This window comes from Panonychus citri, unplaced genomic scaffold (assembly GCF_014898815.1).
Source record: "Panonychus citri isolate SS breed McGregor unplaced genomic scaffold, ASM1489881v1 Contig00095, whole genome shotgun sequence".
Lineage (NCBI taxonomy): Eukaryota > Metazoa > Arthropoda > Arachnida > Trombidiformes > Tetranychidae > Panonychus > Panonychus citri.
Window position 1 is genome coordinate 403,738 of NW_026515500.1, and position 20,730 is coordinate 424,467.

The 20,730-nt window shown below is 30.3% G+C and overlaps 1 protein-coding gene across 1 annotated transcript; it reads left to right on the forward strand.

Annotated features, from left to right (window-relative positions):
- Positions 1-15: 15 nt before the first annotated feature.
- Positions 16-20,723, forward strand: LOC128388014 (G-box-binding factor-like). The gene is made up of 3 exons (XM_053347348.1): positions 16-397; positions 644-1,554; positions 18,200-20,723. Exons 1-3 carry the CDS (start codon positions 319-321, stop codon positions 18,446-18,448), a joined length of 1,239 nt encoding a protein of 412 aa, XP_053203323.1. The 5' UTR covers positions 16-318; the 3' UTR covers positions 18,449-20,723.
- Positions 20,724-20,730: the final 7 nt, after the last annotated feature.

Here is a 20,730-nt window from a genome sequence, read left to right on the forward strand (position 1 = left end):
CTCTAGTGCGAGAGTTCGCCGCATGCGCAGGGAATTATCATCATCTTCGTCATCCTCATCATCTGATCATCTTCTTCATCATCATCAGAAGTTGTAGAAGAAAAAAAAAAGCCGATGATGATGAAGATACGTGAAACCTTTTAAGGGATAATCCAATATGATGATTATATTGGATTTGGAGAGACAATCAACTTAATCTTCTCGTTATGATGATGATGATGATGAAAGGATGATGATAGATGAAGATAAGGGATGAGAGAGAGAAAGAGTGACTTTCATTATTAATAATATGATGATCGTAATTCCCATTGATATGATATGTTAGATGGACCAACAATTAAACGATTGGTAACAATTATATCAATGGAATCGCAATCAACTGATCAGTTGATTAAATGTGAGTTTGTTTTCATTTTCTTGTCTCATTCATAATTAAGTTAATCTACTTTTGTAAATTGTAATCCATTCAATTAGTTGATAGTTGTGTTTTTAATTAGATTTGAATTTGATTCTTTTCATTTTTTTTTCTTCTTGATCTTGTTAACAAGTTAATCAAATTAAATCTCATTTGATTTACTAAAAACCTAAATTGTTTGATAACAATTTAATTTCATCATCAAATTTTGATTGTTTGTTTTGTCAGATTCAAGACTGTCCTCTGATCATCATCATCATCATCATCAAGTTAATTGTGATCACAATGAATTTAATCATATTGATCAGCAAGAAATTAGATCATCGCCTACAATTGACTGTTCAACGATATTTAAAAAAAAGTTAATCAATCAATTAGATTCAAATGATTTACTAATACAAACACCGAAACTTATTGATTGTTATCAGTGTTTCTCTGAGGATAATTTTAATCAGCCGGATAATCTTGTAGATGGATTAAATGAATCATCTTCATCAACAAATCTACACAATCCAGTAAATCATTATCATGATAATCTAAATTCAGGAAAACTATTCCTACAATTATCATCATCGTCTTCATCTTCATCTTCACCATCATCATGTTCACCCTCACCAAATGAAGGTACAATCATTTCAACATTAAATCAATCAACTGACCATTGGCTACCAATTGAATTAACATCATCATCATCAGAATTAAAATCAACAACAACAACAAGTTCAACATTAAATTGTCCTGGTTCATCAATCAACCAATATACCAATAGTAATTTTAACAATAGTAAATTAAGACGCAATCATCATCATCATCATCATGAGGATGTTGGTGAAAGTGGATTAAGATTAGATAATAATAACGATTCAATTGAAACTCGTTCAAATGATTGGATTAATAGAAACCAACCAATTGATCAACCTAATCAACAAGGTCAATCTAACCTTCACCATCGACCTGAAGCCCAACAACAACAACCACCACATCTTCAGCAACGTAAACAACAAAGGCGATTCAGAACAACATTTACATCACACCAACAATTAGAACTCGAAAAGTCATTCCAATCAACTCAATATCCTGATATTCAAACTCGTGAAGATATCGCAGTTCAGATCAATCTAACAGAGGCTCGAGTTCAGGTAAAACTATTTTAATGATACACTTTTGTAACATTCTCATTATCACAATTTCCCCACCAATTCACACCTATGATTATGATGAAATTCACTCTAAATATCATCATCGAGTTTCATTTCAACAGGAATTGCTAAGGAATCCTCAAGGGGATCAGAGAGATTATCATCTTTCCATAGGCCTTGTTACATTTACTTATTATAACTTAATGTACTTTTACTCAAGACGATGATTCTTTCTGCAAGGTCAAGCCTCTGGTCAAGCCTAAATTAGCTTAAAAACTCTCTCACTCTCATATTATTTAGAATAGAACCTGTTCTCTGACCCTCTCTCTCTCTCTCTCTCTCTTTCTTCTTTCTCATCTTCTTCTCCCACTTTTCCTTATCTTCACTCGTAACGTGGTTGCTGTTAATAACACAACACCATCTAGTTAGTAAATCCCATCAAAAATGACCATAATCCATAAATATAATCTATTGGTCAGTTTACTTGATCATCTATCAAAAAATTAATAGTTAACCCGCCAAAACGTTTGTAGTATTAATACTTACAAGGTGATCTTACCTATTCTAACTCTTTCTTTTCTTTTACCTCCCATCAACATCACCACCACAATCACTACCATTACCACAACCATCTCCTCCTCTTCCTATTTTACATTCACCAAAATTTGACCTGAAACGTGACCTGAAACCTAAATCTCTCTCTCTCTCTCTCTCTCTGCCCAGCGAATTGATTTCAAGCAATTTATCTGATTGATCAACACACAAGATGTAATATGTATTTGCATTGATGTTCACTTGAGAGAAAGAGGAAAAAGAAGACAAAAAAAAGATCATTTTTTGTTTTTCTTTTCTAATGAAGTAAATAATAATATTGATGATATTTGATGATTGTACTTTGTGTGGCTTTTTATTGAGCATTTTCTTTCTTTCCACTTCGCTCTTCAAATCCACCCCACTCTCTCTCTCATTGAGCCTGCTCCGGATATAGGGTAAACTACATACATCTCAAGACTCACGCTGATTTCAACTCCATTAGTTTAACCTACACAGACTGTTGATGTTGTTGTTGCAATGCCATTGGTATTGTGAGCATCATCATCATCACTTGTTAGAGGTTATTTGCAAGATGAGAGAGAGAGATTCGAATTCAAGTCTAGAGAAGAAAAAAAACTAACAAGTAAAAGAGGAAAAGTCTCTCCAAGAGTTTGCTCATTTTCTTAATCATCTATCTTTTTCTCTCTCTCCATCTTCCTAGTAAATAGACTTCAAGGGGAGTTTCTCTTTTCTCACCAACAACATCATCCTCTAGGTAATCATCATCATCATCGTTACGAATCATCACGATGATAAAAACCATTCTCTCTCTCTCTCTCTCTCTCTCTCTCTCTCTCTCTCTCTCTCTCTGCAGAGTCTTCCCATTCCGAGGGAAAAAGTTGCTAAGGTTAAGCTCTATGTGTAGTTGATGGTTGAAAAAAATATACTATTTATTAAAACACTTAAAGTATCAAATTTGTTAGCTTTGAATTGATGATAGAGATGATAAGATACACAGTTTTCTCTCTCTTCTATCTTCCAGATCAGCCTTATCCTCATCATGAACATCATCATCATCACCAGGTACAAATGCTAAGGTGTGTTCAGGTCACCCTGCCATTTATAACACTCTCATTTCAACCTCTTCTCACTTTATCAAGTCTATTTAAAACTTCATCAATAACAACAACAACTTTCTTACTTCATTTTTCATCCTCATCACTATCATCATCCTCACCTTTCTTATAAATTTCTCTTCTTCATCTTTACTCTCTCTCTCTCTCTCTCTCTCTCTCTCTCTCTCTCTGCAGAGTCTTCCCATTCCGAGGGAAAAAGTTGCTAAGGTTAAGCTCTATGTGTAGTTGATGGTTGAAAAAAATATACTATTTATTAAAACACTTAAAGTATCAAATTTGTTAGCTTTGAATTGATGATAGAGATGATAAGATACACAGTTTTCTCTCTCTTCTATCTTCCAGATCAGCCTTATCCTCATCATGAACATCATCATCATCACCAGGTACAAATGCTAAGGTGTGTTCAGGTCACCCTGCCATTTATAACACTCTCATTTCAACCTCTTCTCACTTTATCAAGTCTATTTAAAACTTCATCAATAACAACAACAACTTTCTTACTTCATTTTTCATCCTCATCACTATCACCATCCTCACCTTTCTTATAAATTTCTCTTCTTCATCTTTACTCTCTCTCTCTCTCTTTTTTTATTCCAATGTCAATATCCTTTTCAAGGTTCTTCCTTCTTTCTCCACCTTCTATTTATCATCCTCATCCTCATCCTCATTTATCAATTGTCTTATTTGCCTCCTTCCTTGAAAATCATTAATTTAATTCATTAAATTAATCATCTTGATTTACCTCCATTTCTTGACTGATAATTATCACCATGAATCTTGATACATTGTTATACAAATTAAACTTGATTAGTAAACTGCTAATCAAGTTAAATACTGTTTTCTTGTGCTAATTTAAATAATAACTGTTATGATTACTTTCATGTTACATTAGTTTGACCCAGAAACAATTGCAAGTAAAGCAAATTAATCAAATCTCAAGAATAGTGAAAAAAAATCAAATCAAATTTAAGATCAATCAATCATAATCATGGAGATAAAATGAATGAATAATATTGCAAATAGTATATTTTGAAATTACAATTAATTTAGCATCATTTTATTTGGAATTGTCATCATCTTTCATCATCAATTGTCATCTTTATAATTAAATTGTGATGATGATGATAATTTGATCAACTCATTTGAAGAAGAGCAAAAAAATGAAAAAGTAACAATCATAGACTGAGAATGATGAGAAAACGTGTGACAATATAAAGAAACATGAAATACTCACTCACCTGAATTGCAAACCTTTATAATCACCATCATGATTATCATCATTAACTATTATTATTATATGATTATTGCCACAATTATCATGATTATCGTCAAATCGTCAGTGCAAGTTTACTTGTAACAACAACACAACAAATGAGAAAAGATGAAGAAAAATAAATCATAAAAATAAACATTTCCAGGTAAATTGCAGTAATCATAATCAGCTCCCAATGATGATGATGATTAAATGATGATAACACTTGATATATCAGGTTGGATGCTCTCTCTCTCTCTCATCATCATCATCATTCAAATTGTCTTCCTCTTTTGTTACCTTTTCCTTTTCTGTTACATACTCACCTTTGGTCAGTCCATCATTTGCTTGACCCTTTTGCTGTTATTAAATGTAATTGCAATTTTAGTTTTCTAATCATTGAAAACATTTATCTTTCATCATCATCATCATCATCATCATCATCATCATCCTCTGTCATCATAATCATCAACAACTTGATCATGTTGATTTGCTTTTTTTTTCAATTGCAATTGAAATGAGGAAAAAAAATAGTAGCGTCATTAGTTAACGGTAGTAATCAATTTGTCGCAAACCGATTGACTTGATTATTTGATTTGTTTCAAAGCCGATTCACCAATTAAAGCCAATGACTTTTACTACATTGTTAAATTGTTGTCTTAACTGTTAAGATGATTAAAGTTGATTAAGAAAAAAAAAGTTACTGTTAATTTGTTTGATTTTCATTTGCAGTGTTTACCGTTTCATCAAATACACTTTACGATTAAATATCGTATCGTTAACCACTTGAAGTTAATTTATTAAATCCACCGACCTCTTAAGGTTAACAATCAATCAATCAATCAATAGTTAACCGCTAATCAACATAATAATCAACACAAACACACAATCAACAATCAATGTGACTTTTTTTTTCAATTCCTCATACACAAAATCAAATCAACAAGTTGAAAAGAAACTTAATTTTTAATGGAAAATCATATTAATCTGATTAACTTTCAATTAAATTGAAAAAGCAAACAATTAAAGAGTCAATTATTTATACAATTGATAACTAAATTAAATGACAAATCCAAACTGATTGTTAATGAAAAAAGAAACGAAAGAAATACAATTCATATACTTTATCATTTCCGTAATTAGTTAATTATCTTGATGAAAGAAATGAGAGTTGATTCATCATTAATCATTATCAATTAATATGTATTGTTAATGAGAATTAATTCAATTGGTTTTTACTCATAACAATCAAATTAAAGCTCATCTTAACAATCTAACCCAAATAATCAATTGTATAATAATCGTTAACGTTAATGGTTACCAAAGTAACTTATGGATGACAATCAGTTGATTATTATGGCTTCAAGTTGATTACAATTATCATTATAATTCACTATCTTTATTGACTTTATTATTACCTTTAACTTAGGATTGATGATTAATTTGATTTAGTTTACTTTCCATCTATCAACTTTAATAGTCAGCTAATCATCATCATCATAATTAGTTTAATTATCACTGTTATTTTCAAATTTTGTTGTTGTTGTTGTTGTTGTTGTATTGATTGTTTATCTAATTGTCAATGAAAATGTTGGTGATTTTTTCCTTTCGTATTTACAATTATAAGTTGTTGGTTAAATAATTTGGCTAATTAACTAATTGTTTACTTGACTAAATCATGATCAAGGTTAATTATGTGGTTTTCTGGTTAAATTTGGGTTCATTTTTCTGGTCAATTGTTACCAATCATCATCTTAATATTACCTCTTAATGTAAACAATTTAAATGTCATCAATAAACAATCAACATTATCATTTGGAAGATAAGATTTATCATCTTTTTGTGTCAAGACTTTGTCTCTCTCTCTCTCTCATCTTTATCCTCATCTTAATCATCAAGTGGTTTCAATAAAGATGATAATGATCATGATGATGATTTAAATAACAATTAACTATTAACGTTTGAAAAGGTTACGTTAATAAATCATTTGTAGTTGGAGTAATTTCTTGCCTAATTAAATTTATATTCATTGGAAAAGTTGAGCTATTAATAATTACTTTTATTACATTTTATTAATTGTAACAATTAAGCTGAAAGAGAAATTTTCTCAATTACAATTAAAAAAAAACCGAAGACTTTGCTCAATTTTATCCAATCACAAATGATGAACGTTACAATTATCATACGAAATATAAAAACTTTCATCTTAATCATAATCTAATTATCATTATCGTGATTAGTTGAATCTCATGCAAAGTAAAAAAACAGACTAATTGAAAGTCTAACAATTAACAAATGTTACGTGTTAATTGGTGATAATTAGAACAATTAATTAGCCTTTGGTACATAATTTGCTATATCATTAGATAGGGAAAAGGTTTAGTTTCTTTTGGAAAGAAAAGTTTTCTTTCATTCTAATTATTTCATTGGCTAATTTGAATTGAATAATTGTTTTACTAGCGAGAGAGAGAGAGAGAGAGATGATGATGATGATGATGATGATTATGAGAGAGGACTAAGAGTGGGAGGAGGAAGAGGAGGAGGTGAGAGGAGAAGGTGAGAGATGATGGTTGAGTTAATACTGATGCGGTTGGTTAAAGTCAATGTTATCTTGTGGTTTAGTAAAAGTAATAAGATGTAAATGTTTTGCTTTGGGAACATGAATATCAACATTGTATCATCATTATCTTCATCATCATCATCATCTCTATGATAATCAAGGTCTATTTGACAGTTTCTTTGCTTCCTTTACCATGAAACCAAGAAAGAAAGAGGAAATGACTGAGGGAAGATGATGAAGATGATCCTTTAAGATAAAGATGATGATGAAAATTTTTTGGTAAAAAAAGCAACAACCAATTTGTATTACACTTTTTTACATTGAGAAAAAAAAGACAATTTAAAATTATGATTGTTGTTGTTGTCATTAACAATATAATAAAAAAGACAGAGAAGAAGATGATGGAAATTTAAGAGAAAAAGAAAGAGAAACAAAGTTATGAAGATGATGATGATGAAAATGATGAGAAATCTTGTTCATCCGTTCAACAAAAGCGCCTTTTTGTTGAGTTAAAATGTTTGAAAATTACTGGCAACCACTCAACCTCAATATCCTTCCTCTCCCTCCCTCCCACTCACCCTCTCACTCTCATCATCATCATCTTCATCTCTATCTCCATCTTCATCTTCTTCTCTCTTCTCTCTTCTCTCCCTAATCATCATCAACATCAACATCTTGTAATTTTGTTTCTTTGTAAGATGATGATTTTTGATCCTTGTAATAAGTTTGTGTGTTAGTTTTGATGACCGGAAATATAGTGCTGATGAATTCCGGAAGTTAATTGAAGAGACTCATCTTGTTATCTTGAACATAAATAAGAATGATCAAGTTGGAGTTGAAGATGAGAAGGAGGATGGAGATAAAGATATTCGAGTGAGCTGAATACATTTTTTTCTTCATCTTTCTCTCTACAAATGAGGATGATCTTCATCTCTCTCTCTCTCTCTTTTCTTTCTTCGATCTTCTAACAAGTAAGGTAATAATAACATAACAACCTCTGTATTTAACTGTAAGAAGATAAAGCGTGTTAAGATGCTTATAATCTGCTCTTCTATTTTGCTTTCCTTTTCATCATCATTATCATCATCTTCTAATCATCATCTTCATCTTCCCCTGACCGAGTAAAAAATAAGCCAGAATTGACAGAGAAAAGTTGAACAACAACAAGAAAACTAGATCTTAATTCATCAATATCATCGTTATCCTCCCTTCTCATCTCCATCCTCATCTTCCTCCTTATCCACCAGCAACAAATAACAACACCACCACCACCTCATCCCCTCCTCCTCCTCATCATCCTCATCCTCATCTTCATCTTCTTCCCTGGCCCCACAAGAAGCTTCCACTTTGACACACAAGTAAAAAAAAATATAAACTACTAATCTCACAATAAACACATAATTAGATGGAAATACTTAAATTCAGATAATCATCATGATAATAGTTGAACATAATTTAACTAATTTACATTTTTCCACCGCATCACTTATCATTATTATTAACAATTATCTTCATCTTTATCCCCATCATCTCAATCATCATTTACCTTTCAATTGTAAACCAAAAACTCCCGAGACCCATTATTATGTACCATCGTAAGTACATGTTACGTTACTACGAAAAAAAAAAATTTCGCCAAAAAAAATCATATCAATGAGCCAAAAGAAAGAGAAACATAGAGGATGATAGGATAACGTTAGTTCTGATGAAGATGATGGAAGATAGAAACAGTAGCTGAATGACATAGATGATGAAGATAAAGATGATGAGGATGATAGTGAGAAAGATACTATTTGATGTCGTTATTTCGTGAGAAGAGAAACAAAAAAGTTCCAGATCAACATAAACATGACTGATAACATTAAGGATAAGCTTATAATTAGTTAATTGTAGGATTGATGATGATGATAAGAAGGATGATCCTAAGGTGGTTAAGGTGAAGACGAAGATGAAGATGAAGATGATTAAATGATATGAGAAAAGGAGATTCTCATTTTACTTGTGATAATCTAACGTGAGGTGTTACAGTTTGTTAATTGCCGACGTTGGTTTAATCATTATTTAAATTGATCTAATCCATCATGAAAAAAGTGATTGAGACAAAGGGGAGAAACTTTCAAAATTGATCTCAATCAATCTGATTGATTGATTAATTACAAACTCTATCAGTAATAGTGGTGAACATTAAGTTATCCTTTTTGTTTTTAATTGCTGTTCATGTGATCGTTAATGATTAAGGGATATAATTAATATACTAAATACTAACTCTCTTAATCCAGTTATCAATTTTAACTTAATTTAGTTGTTCAATTGTTTACTGTGTGTGTGTGTGTGTATTAGATTATTATATTACTACATATAAGTTGTTTTTCTTGTTACCTGATTGTTACCAATGGCAGTTTCCTTTTAAATTAATCAAAGTACAACAATAACAAAGTTGTTAATTGTTACCAATCATTATGATTGTTAGATGATTAATTGTATTATCTAACCATTGTTAAGAAAACAATTTATCAGAGATAAGGAAATGATTAAGAAAATCTTATATTCAGTTACAATGGATCACATTGGATCTTAAGGTTATATCTCAACAAGAAGTAAAAGTTACCTGGAAGAGAAAATAATAAGATGATGAGAATGAGAGTGTTATCATCCTCTCTCTCTCTCTTCTCTCTCAAGATGATAATCTCTTGAAAACAAGTATATTAAACAATAGAGATTCAGTAATCTCAGGTCATGTTAGATTATTGGAAAGGAAGAAAAAAAATCCTCATGATATCAGATTCTTAGCCTGAGAGCCTCTTGAAACTTTCAATGGTTGAAAACCATTGATATAGTTTTTCTAACTGTTACAATTAACTTAATTACCGAAACAATTTACTGTGATATTTAATAAAACACTGGAACAATTAACTAATATTAGATGATTGAAACAAAACAATCGGAACAATAGTTTGCACCATTGGAATGGTAAGAAACAAGTGAATTGATTTTTAATTGTTAATAGTCAATAACGTTGATTAGATTTAATTGATTAACTTTCCATCTTAATTGTTGTTGTTATTGTTTCTCTTGTGATTGAGTTTTTTTTTAATTTGATAGTTAATTGCATCCAGTTAATTGTTATGATGTGTCTATCATTTTATATTTTGTCGTCTCGTTTTGCTACCAAATCAAATGATTTAGAAATAGTTAAAAACCGGAAATTAGTCAATTAATCAAGGAAATTTAATGGTAAACAATTAATCTTTATTCAACAATTAAGCTAATATTTTTGCTTCGTCCATTTTAACAGACATGACTGGTGAAATCAACAATTAACACAGTTAATTGTTTAACTAATTGTAAACATAATCAATTACATGATTAGTTAGATGATTATTAATCATGATAACAATAACATCCGATCAGTTAATTGTGATTAAAATTAGTAACACTATTAAGGATTAATTGTTTACTTTTAATGTGTCTGGATTTTAATACATAACAATAACAATCAATGAACATCAATCAATCAATCAATCAAGTTGAAGAAAGTATATAAAATCAGAATAGGAAAGAATTATTTTTTTCGAAATGTTCTAAAAAGTTCAAATTTATAAGCTCGTCAATAATTGTTAAGTTACAATCTTTTAATGAACTTATCATTGACCTGAGGGGATGAACAAGAGGAAGAGGAAACTGAAAATAAGGATAAAGATGATAAAGTTTGTTTTTAGAGCTCGAAAATTTTGAATATTCAAAACAAGAGACATAAAGATAAGTCAACTTAAGTACGAATCTTTAATGCGATTAACTGACCTTTTAAATGGCCTTTTGATGGTCAGTGTTGAGTAAAATGAGAGACCCACCAAAGGCCCGATCACTCCGGAAGAAAAATAAAAAAGAGAGTTCGACTTCAAACTCGAATCATCTTTCTTGTCCTTGGAGTGAAAAGCGAGAGCAGGAAGATGAACATCTTGATAAGCTGATTAAGTTCAGCTCTTTTTCACCTTCGACCTTTTTTTCGAAGCGAAGAAAAAAAAAATAGAAGAGAGAAAAAAAAACTTTTCTCTTCCTCTCTCTTCATAAGTTACCTTGCACTCTTTTGTTGATATTTTCCATCGCCCCCACCCCACACCTAATACCTACACAAAAATGTATATTGATTACCTTACAAACTGATACTGACGCTGTTTATTTTACCCTGAGGGTAAGAATGGAAACAACCACGACGACTTCCCACTGTAAACGTAATATGAGACAAATAGTGATAACAATAATAGACGAAAAGAAAACAATCCGCCAAAAAAAAAACGATCGATTCTCGTCCCTTTGTAGTAGAAGAGAGAGAAAAAAAAAGTTCTACCTTTTCTTTTAAGAATCGGCAGAGACACACCGAGGGAAGGGCGATGTGGTGTTAACACTACTTCGTGTGGTGAGAGGGTTAAAGTGGGAGGTCACTTTTAATTCTGACTTTGTTCACCCCCGACCCACCCTGACCTACAAACCGAACCCTTTTGATACCTTTGTAATAGATGAAATTTCATCATATAATTATAATAGTTAAATTTATCACCATTATCATGATTCTTATAATCACAATTGTCATTGTGTTACCTTTTGTCATGGAATCTATCAAACAGATAAGAATAGAACTTTTTTTTTTACTTTTTTCTTCTTATTTTTTTGGGAAATTTTGTACTTTTCATTGATAATGCACTTGAATGGATCGTTAATCTGCTTGAGGCAATGTTATGTACTATATTGTATGAATGTGTACTCGGATAAACATACGCATCTTTTAGCATCCTCATCCCGAGAGGATTATCATCTATTCAATTATTATTATTATCCAATCCCATTGAGTAAATATAGAGGTGATACTTGAGTCAATTTTATGGTTGGTTGATTTGTTGACATAAAACTAACGCATGGAAAATAAATATTGTATTAGATGATTAGGATAATATTATTATTATTTGTCAATTTATTTGATTTACAATTTTCTGTGGTTTAAATTGTTGCTTTTTAATTGTTATAACTGCTTTTTTGTGATAATTTATCGTTTTCTGTTTTTTTCTCTTTTTTTCCTCTGCTTTTTGCAAATACTGTTGTTCTTGTTGATTGTTTGAAATAATCAATTGATTAGTAGGAGAAATAACTAATCAAATGATTGCAAGTTTATTTTTATTTCTATTATGATAATGAGAATAATTATCATTATGATTGTGATTATGGTTGTGGTGTTGGTGATGAAATTGATTATGAGGAAAAAGATTTTTATTAATAAATTTGAAAACAGAAATTGTATTGAAATAATTATATGAATTTAGATGAAGGTGAAAAGATAAAGATGAGGATAAGATGAGGATGAGGATGAGGATAGTATTTCTAATCCGGAGCTTTATTAATCTTTAACTCTTCTTTGTTTCTCTATAGGAGTCTGACGATTATGATGATGTGGATGATGATGGAAAATTATTATTTCTGTTAAAAAGTAAAGAGAGACTAAGAATCAAAGAGAAAAAGAAAGAGAAGAAAGAAAGATGAGAAAATTTGAGACTGCAAGTTTCCTTTCATCGATGGAAGATGATGATGATGGTGATGAAGATGATAGAAAAGAATAGTAATCATAATAAGCTAAGATGAAGACTAAGAGAAGAGCAAGAAGGATGATGATGAAGAAGAAGTAAAAACAAGGTGCCAAAATTGTTGCCAAATTTTGCGCTAAAAAACGAGACTAAACTTTAATCAGTATTCATGGTTCCTCTTTTTACTTTGGTTATTTCAAAGTAGAAACAAGATGATGATAGAGAAGAAAAAAAAAAAAGAAACATGATGATAAATGGAGAAAGGGTATAAAGAGAAAGAGAGAGAGAGAGAGAGATGATGATGAAAGGTAAATAGAAGGTGAGTTGATAATGATAATGATGATGATTAGAAGATAAAGAGAATCTAACAAAGTAAGAAAGTAGGTGAGTCCGTTAAAAGGATCATATTGATGATTAGAAAAAGAGGAAAATGATTAAAACGATGAAGATAAAGACCAAGATGAAGATGAAGATGAAAAATGTTACACTTTAAGATATTGTTTCTAAAATGAACAACAAATGAAATCGATGAAAATTAAAATATAAAAAAAAGATGAAAATGTTTATCTTTTCATCAATCAACATCCTTGTTAAGGTTAAGTGAAAGTTAACGACAACCTTTTCAAATGATTTAACATGAACGTGTCCAAAACCATATGATTACTTTTGTTTAAGTTAATTGTTTGCATTAACTAATCAAGTTGATCCTCCAAAGTAAATAAAAGTTTTGAAGATGAGACAAAAAGTAGGAGGAAAAAAAAAGATGATGAAGTAAAAGAGATGAGTTAATATTTCATTTATGATTTTTCAATGATCTTGATGATTTTTGCTTCTTCATCATCATCATCATCATCATCCACTCATTCAAACATCATCTTCATCATCCATAACTTTAGCTTGTTGTTTATTATTTTTTGCTGTTTGTTTGTTTATTTGTTGCTCAATGAACTTGTGGTAGACCGTTTCTTGTTCACGGACAATTTAACCATTACGGTCAATGAGATTAAATAACATCATCATGATGATAATCATGATAATCAACAGCATCAGGCAAGAATGCAATCAACTGTAATTATTAACTGTTGCTGGTTTTTTTTACGCTGCTAAATGAAAACCATTCAAAATCATAGGTGTAATAATGATGATTGTTGATTGTTGACTTGAAACGATAAATCTAAACAATTTATATTTATATTTATTGCTATTAATTTGATTTACTCGAGTCTTTGTATATAATATATTTTTCCTACTTTAATCAACCATTTAATTAATCAAATTGCAAATTGTTAATTGCAAAGGGTCAATAGCTTTTTATGTGTATTAATATATAGTTTTTCATATTAACGAAACAATCAACGAAAAAATTTTTTTTAACTTCTACAATTAGTTGACCATGAAAGAAATTAATATTTTAAAGTAAATTGTTTCTCTACAATTAATTTGTTTCTCTAATTATAATCAAATTTATATTTTTATGTTATAGTGGCAGAATAATTGATTTACTTTTGACACTCGTAATCAATTGCAATTAACTTTGAAAACTTTTTCTCTGACAATCTTACTTTTCATCAATTCTAATTATTGATCAGTTTGAAACACTTACCTTTTTAAATTATTACCATTGATGTGTTTTTTTTGGAAAGGTAATCATCATCATCATCAACGTAACCATCTCGTCAACGTTTGATTGTTAAGTGTTGAAAACGGAAATGATTACATCGTGCGGCAAACGGCCTTCAGGCCATGTTGTTTATTGTAATTTTGTGACCTTTGGAAGAAAAAGAGAGAAAGAAGAAGATAATGATAATGATGATGGAGATGATGATGAGGATGATGAAAGTTAAAATGATTATTTGAATGATTGGGAGTTACTCTCTCTCTCTCTCTCTGCTTCGAGTGAGTATAATTTGTTATTTATGTGTTTTCTCATCTTCTCTTTGTTTATGTGCTCGTTTTTTACCTTTACCTGGGCCAACCTTTTACCTTGCCCGTTTACTCAATTTCCAGTATCTTCATCATCCAAGAAAAAGGTACCTAAGAAAAACCTAAGATTAGTTCAAATATTTACAGAACCAAACCCAAAATAGACAAGGTAAAAAAGTCTATCATTTGTTGTTGTTGTTTTTGTTTCAATGGTGATTCAATACACGATTTGAGAAGAAGGTGAAAAAAAGATGTGAAGAGATTGTGATGATGATAACGATGTTGATGATGATGGAGAGGGAGATTTTCTTTTGCCCGTAAGGTGAATAATGAAGATGATTATGATGATGGTGATGATGATAGGCGCTGATTTATTTAGCTAATTTAGATTAACAAGCCTACTCTCTCTCTCTCTCTCTCAACTGTTTTCTTTGCAAGGAAAAATTGATGGTCCATAATTTTTACAGAGTAAAATCATGATGAGCAAACTGGAAATGATGAGAAGGAGGATAAATATGCATTAGATTTTTTTCTCACTCTAAACAAGGTGGAATGTATCTTTATCATCATCACCATCATCATGATCATCATCATCTTCATAATGATTATTTACCATGATATTGAATTAATACTCTTTTTAAAGGTTGTCGTTAACTTTCACTTAACCTTAACAAGGATGTTGATTGATGAAAAGATAAACATTTTCATCTTTTTTTTATATTTTAATTTTCATCGATTTCATTTGTTGTTCATTTTAGAAACAATATCTTAAAGTGTAACATTTTTCATCTTCATCTTCATCTTGGTCTTTATCTTCATCGTTTTAATCATTTTCCTCTTTTTCTAATCATCAATATGATCCTTTTAACGGACTCACCTACTTTCATACTTTGTTAGATTCTCTTTATCTTCTAATCATCATCATTATCATTATCAACTCACCTTCTATTTACCTTTCATCATCATCATCATCATCATCTCTCTCTCTCTCTCTCTTTATACCCTTTCTCCATTTATCATCATGTTTCTTTTTTTCGTTTTCTTCTCTATCATCATCTTGTTTCTACTTTGAAATAACCAAAGTAAAAAGAGGAACCATGAATACTGATTAAAGTTTAGTCTCGTTTTTTAGCGCAAAATTTGGCAACAATTTTGGCACCTTGTTTTTACTTCTTCTTCATCATCATCCTTCTTGCTCTTCTCTTAGTCTTCATCTTAGCTTATTATGATTACTATTCTTTTCTATCATCTTCATCACCATCATCATCATCTTCCATCGATGAAAGGAAACTTGCAGTCTCAAATTTTCTCATCTCTCTCTTTCTCTCTATCTCTTCTTTCTTTTCTTTCTTTTCTTTCTTCTCTTTCTTTTTCTCTTTGATTCTTAGTCTCTCTTTACTTTTTAACAGAAATAATAATTTTCCATCATCATCCACATCATCATAATCGTCAGACTCCTATAGAGAAACAAAGAAGAGTTAAAGATTAATAAAGCTCCGGATTAGAAATACTATCCTCATCCTCATCCTCATCCTCATCTTATCCTCATCTTTATCTTTTCACCTTCATCTAAATTCATATAATTATTTCAATACAATTTCTGTTTTCAAATTTATTAATAAAAATCTTTTTCCTCATAATCAATTTCATCACCAACACCACAACCTCAACCATAATCACAATCATAATGATAATTATTCTCATTATCATAATAGAAATAAAAATAAACTTGCAATCATTTGATTAGTTATTTCTCCTACTAATCAATTGATTATTTCAAACAATCAACAAGAACAACAGTATTTGCAAAAAGCAGAGGAAAAAAAAGAGAAAAAAACAGAAAACAATAAATTATCACAAGAAAAACAGATAACAATTTAAAAAGCAACAATTTAAACACTAACCACAAATTGGAAAACTTTAACTACACCAGAAAAAAACTAATTAACCGAAGGGAATTCATAATTTACTTCATATTATTTACCATTGAAACAGAAAAACACAACTAATTCATATACAGAATTCAACTGAACAGTTTTTATGGTTCCTGTTGTAAGAGATGAATTATCATCCTCATCCTCTACAATCAATAAGTTTAATCGTCTCTGGGTCAAAACAATCATCATGAATCACAAAAGGAAAACCAAATGATTGTTACTCTCAACAATTTCAATTCTGATCAATTAACTAATTTAGATTAGAAAAAGAATAGAAAATAATAAAAAAAAATGAACAATTCTAATCATCGAGAATAACAAGAAAAAGAAAAGAAAATTTTTTACCTTCGTCATCTGAACTCTCAGATTTCCCTCAGAATCTAAATTGTTAGCACGCAATCTTAATTTTCGTTACTTTACCCTTCGTTAGTAACCTATTATTATTATACGATTAGTGTATTATATCAATATTATTATTAACCATTAGCATTATTATCATTCCGGGTGATTAGTAGTTAGCAATAGATATTATTACCTTTTACATGAGAAGTAAAAAAAATAAAAACTTCAATCTCCTTTTCATTAACATCATCAGTCAAAAATTAGCTTCAAATAATAAGCATGATGATGATGGTTTGATGATAACGATGATAAGATATCAACTTTAAATTTCCATGGTAACTCAGAATTCTCAGAATTCTTGACATGATCCAAGAAAAGAAAACAAATAAAAGTAAAAAAAAATTCTGTTCTTTTCTATTTGTTCTGAATAAATAATACATTTACCTGTTCTCATCATCATGGATATTCATACTATTTATATCTCTGTGAGAGAGTAACAGTAACGTACTGATAAATTATCAAGGTAAACAGGTTGTTTAGATAACAATGTGTTGAGATGCTATGATGATGAAGATGATGATGATGATAAGTGTCCGCTTGAGATTGAAAATACAATGATGATGATGATGATGAAGATAAATATAAGAAAATTTTGGAATCTGAAAAATCTGCTTAAGTTTTTTTCTCTTTACTTTTCCCTGGCTATTCAAGTAGCCTTTTCACACTTGACTTACCTCGGACGATTAAGAAAGTACCCCTTAGGTTTAGTATCTTTCTCTTTCTTTCTGGTCAGTTACTTTCACTGAGAGAGAGAGAGAGAGAGAGAGAGAGAGGAGAACTGACCATAGAAAATAGAGAGAGAGAAATAGAAACAGAAACAGAACCCAACCTACTGTTGAGTTTGTCTTCCTGAGCTTGTTTGGAAAGAGCAAAAGGAAAGACTCTAGATGATGATGATGATGGAGAAAAAGGCAAAAATAACAAGACAGAGAAACAGAAAGAAGATGAAGATGAAGATAAGAAAGAACGAGAGAGAGAGAGAGAATTTTCTCTTGAAGAAAAAAAAAGGTAAGAAAATGACTGTAGAATTGAATATATATTTTGACTGGAACAATCTTCATCTTCTTATTTATCATCATCATCTTTTTCTTTCTTTCCTTTTCTCTTTCAATGTAAACTTATTCACCTTGTTTATACATAAATATCATCTTCTTCATTCTTATTACCTGAATAACTCACGTTTCTAAAAACCTTAAAATGGTTTCTCTTTTTATCCTCAATCTTATTATTATGTCTAAACTTTTTTTCTTCCTCTTTCTTTTTCGCTCTTATTTCTTGTACATTTACGTTCCCGTTAACACACAAAACACAACTGAAATGGCCTCAAGGTTTGGTTTCAAAATCGTCGTGCTAAATGGAGGAAGGAGCAACAGCAGCATCATCATCATCATCGACAACAACAAGAGAACCACTTTCATAAGATGAATGTAAATATTGAATTAAATGGTGATGAAGATGATGTCAATGATGGTTATGATGATGATGATAATAGTAACGATAATAACAGAAATGACAAGTCAAACAATCAAAGTAACGCCAATCAATCAACCGTATCTGTTGTTGTAAACGAGTTGTAAATTATCATTATCGGGTTTTAATCATTTCGTATCATTTACCCGTCCACCTCTTTTTTTCCCGCTCTCTGTCTTGGTTCATTTACACAGGTAATTCATACTCATTGGAAGGTAACAATTGGCGATGATAATAATCGACCTCCCGAGAAACGAATCATTAGTTAACGAAACGATTCACATGTGATTAGATTGTTGATCTGTTGATCTGTTTTTCTGTGTTTTTTTTTGCTTTTGTCCACTTTTTTTTTCTTTGGTCTTTGGTATTCGATTGGATGAACTGACCGTTGGACAATTTTTAGGTTTAAAAGTGGACAAGGAAGTAAATTGACAGGAAATTTATGAGAAGACATTGATTGGTATTGGAATTTGTTTTTCTCTTTGGAAATTATTTTGAATGACCTGAGAGAAAAAGAAAGAGACACAATTAACTAATTATGTTCCTAATCAGTTATATTATTCAGTGGACATTGATTGACAAGGTGATGATGATGATGACCACAACTTAGATATATGCAAAGATGATTAGGTTAAGAGTGAGAAGCAAAAAAATGTCTGCTCACCAAATGGATTTGCAAGACAAGAAGAAAGTGATTAAAGTAACAATAATGCTAATATATAATGAAGAGAGAGAGAGAGAGAGAGAGATGAAAATAAAGATGAAGATGATGATAAAATAGACAGAAAACTAATAACTCAGAAAGAGTCAACATGTTAGCAAAATGTTTGCAGAAAAAGGAAACTTTGAAAACTTTGGGTCAGTTTAAGGGAAGAGAAAAAATTTTCTTATACTAACAATGGTCATCGAAGTTTTTTTTGAGTTACTTAGCCTTTGACATTTAAAGGGGAAAAAAGATAAAGAAAGAGAGTTAAATCTTCCTAAGATGATGAGAGGGTGGATGACGAAGTAAATGGACGAAAGAAGACCACTGATGATGCAGAGAGAGAGAGAGAACAAAAAAGGAGGAATTTAAATATATGACCATTGGCTAAAATCTTCTTAACTGATTAGCTTTATCCTTATTACCTGATGAGCTTTACGAGGATAAGCTTGACCACAAGTAAGATTATTACTCGGACAACAAGTTCCTTTTGCTTATTGTTTGTTTGTTGTTTTTTTTTTCCTCCACTTTTATTGTTATGATGATTGTTATGATTACCTGAGCGAGTGAATAACTACCTTGGCCTTTTACTGGACATTGTAAGAGCCTCGAAGGAGGGGAAAGTCATTAACGGTCAAGAATTGGTGATAACCTTTATCTACATGGTAAAAGCAAACGTATTTTAATTATCAATTGCAATTAAATTTTCCTGCTCGTAATTTATTTAATTTATCACTTCTACCCAACTAATCATCTTGATTGATTAGGAAATTTGAATATCGGGTTTAATGTTACCTGATTGTTTTAATTGTAGTTGATTAGTTTATTTATAAAAAACGCAATTCCATTCAAACGTAGCATCAAATTATTTAACTTTTTCAATTGGTTATTTTATTTTAATTGTGTCAATTTGATTGTTATTATTGATAATTGTTAACTATTATTTCCCTGTTTCAACTTCTCATCGATTATCATAGTTAATTGTTCTGATATCGTTCTGATTGTTGTACAATACTTTTAATTTGTTATTCGTTGACTATGAAGACATCTAGTGATTGAGAATCAAAGTAAATTGTTAACAACAGTTTCTCTTTGATGATTTGTTAATTGTTTGTTGAGTTTCAAGTTTAATTTCTGTTTAATTGTGAAATTTTTGTCTATCAACAAGACAATCAAATTGTAATTTGAAGCTGATTGTTGTTATTGTTTTAATTTACTCTTTTCAATCACCAATAATACAACCATTATAATCACCATTGTAATTTGATTATCATTAAAATTAATCATCTATTTCCTTAGGAAAAGTTTTCCTAATGTTGTTTTCAATTGTAAATTGTGTAATTTACTAATTGTGGTTATTGATATTCTCAACGATTGATTAATTATTTAGGTGATTAACTTTGTCTTGTAACATCGGCTATCACAAGTTAACTAGGTAAACTTTTCATCGATAATCAATGTAACAATTAATTACACAAACCAGTAGACAGAATCAACAATCAATTGTTAATTACTCTTAAGCAATTAAAAGTTTAAATCAGTCAATTTCTATTAAATTTTGAGTGGTCATCCAAAGAGTGGACAAGTTAATCAACCAACAATTAACATCTATGACTAAGTTTTAGCTTCTAGATTGAGATGATTTAACTAATGGTCACTGATTAATTGACTAATTTAGGTAATTGT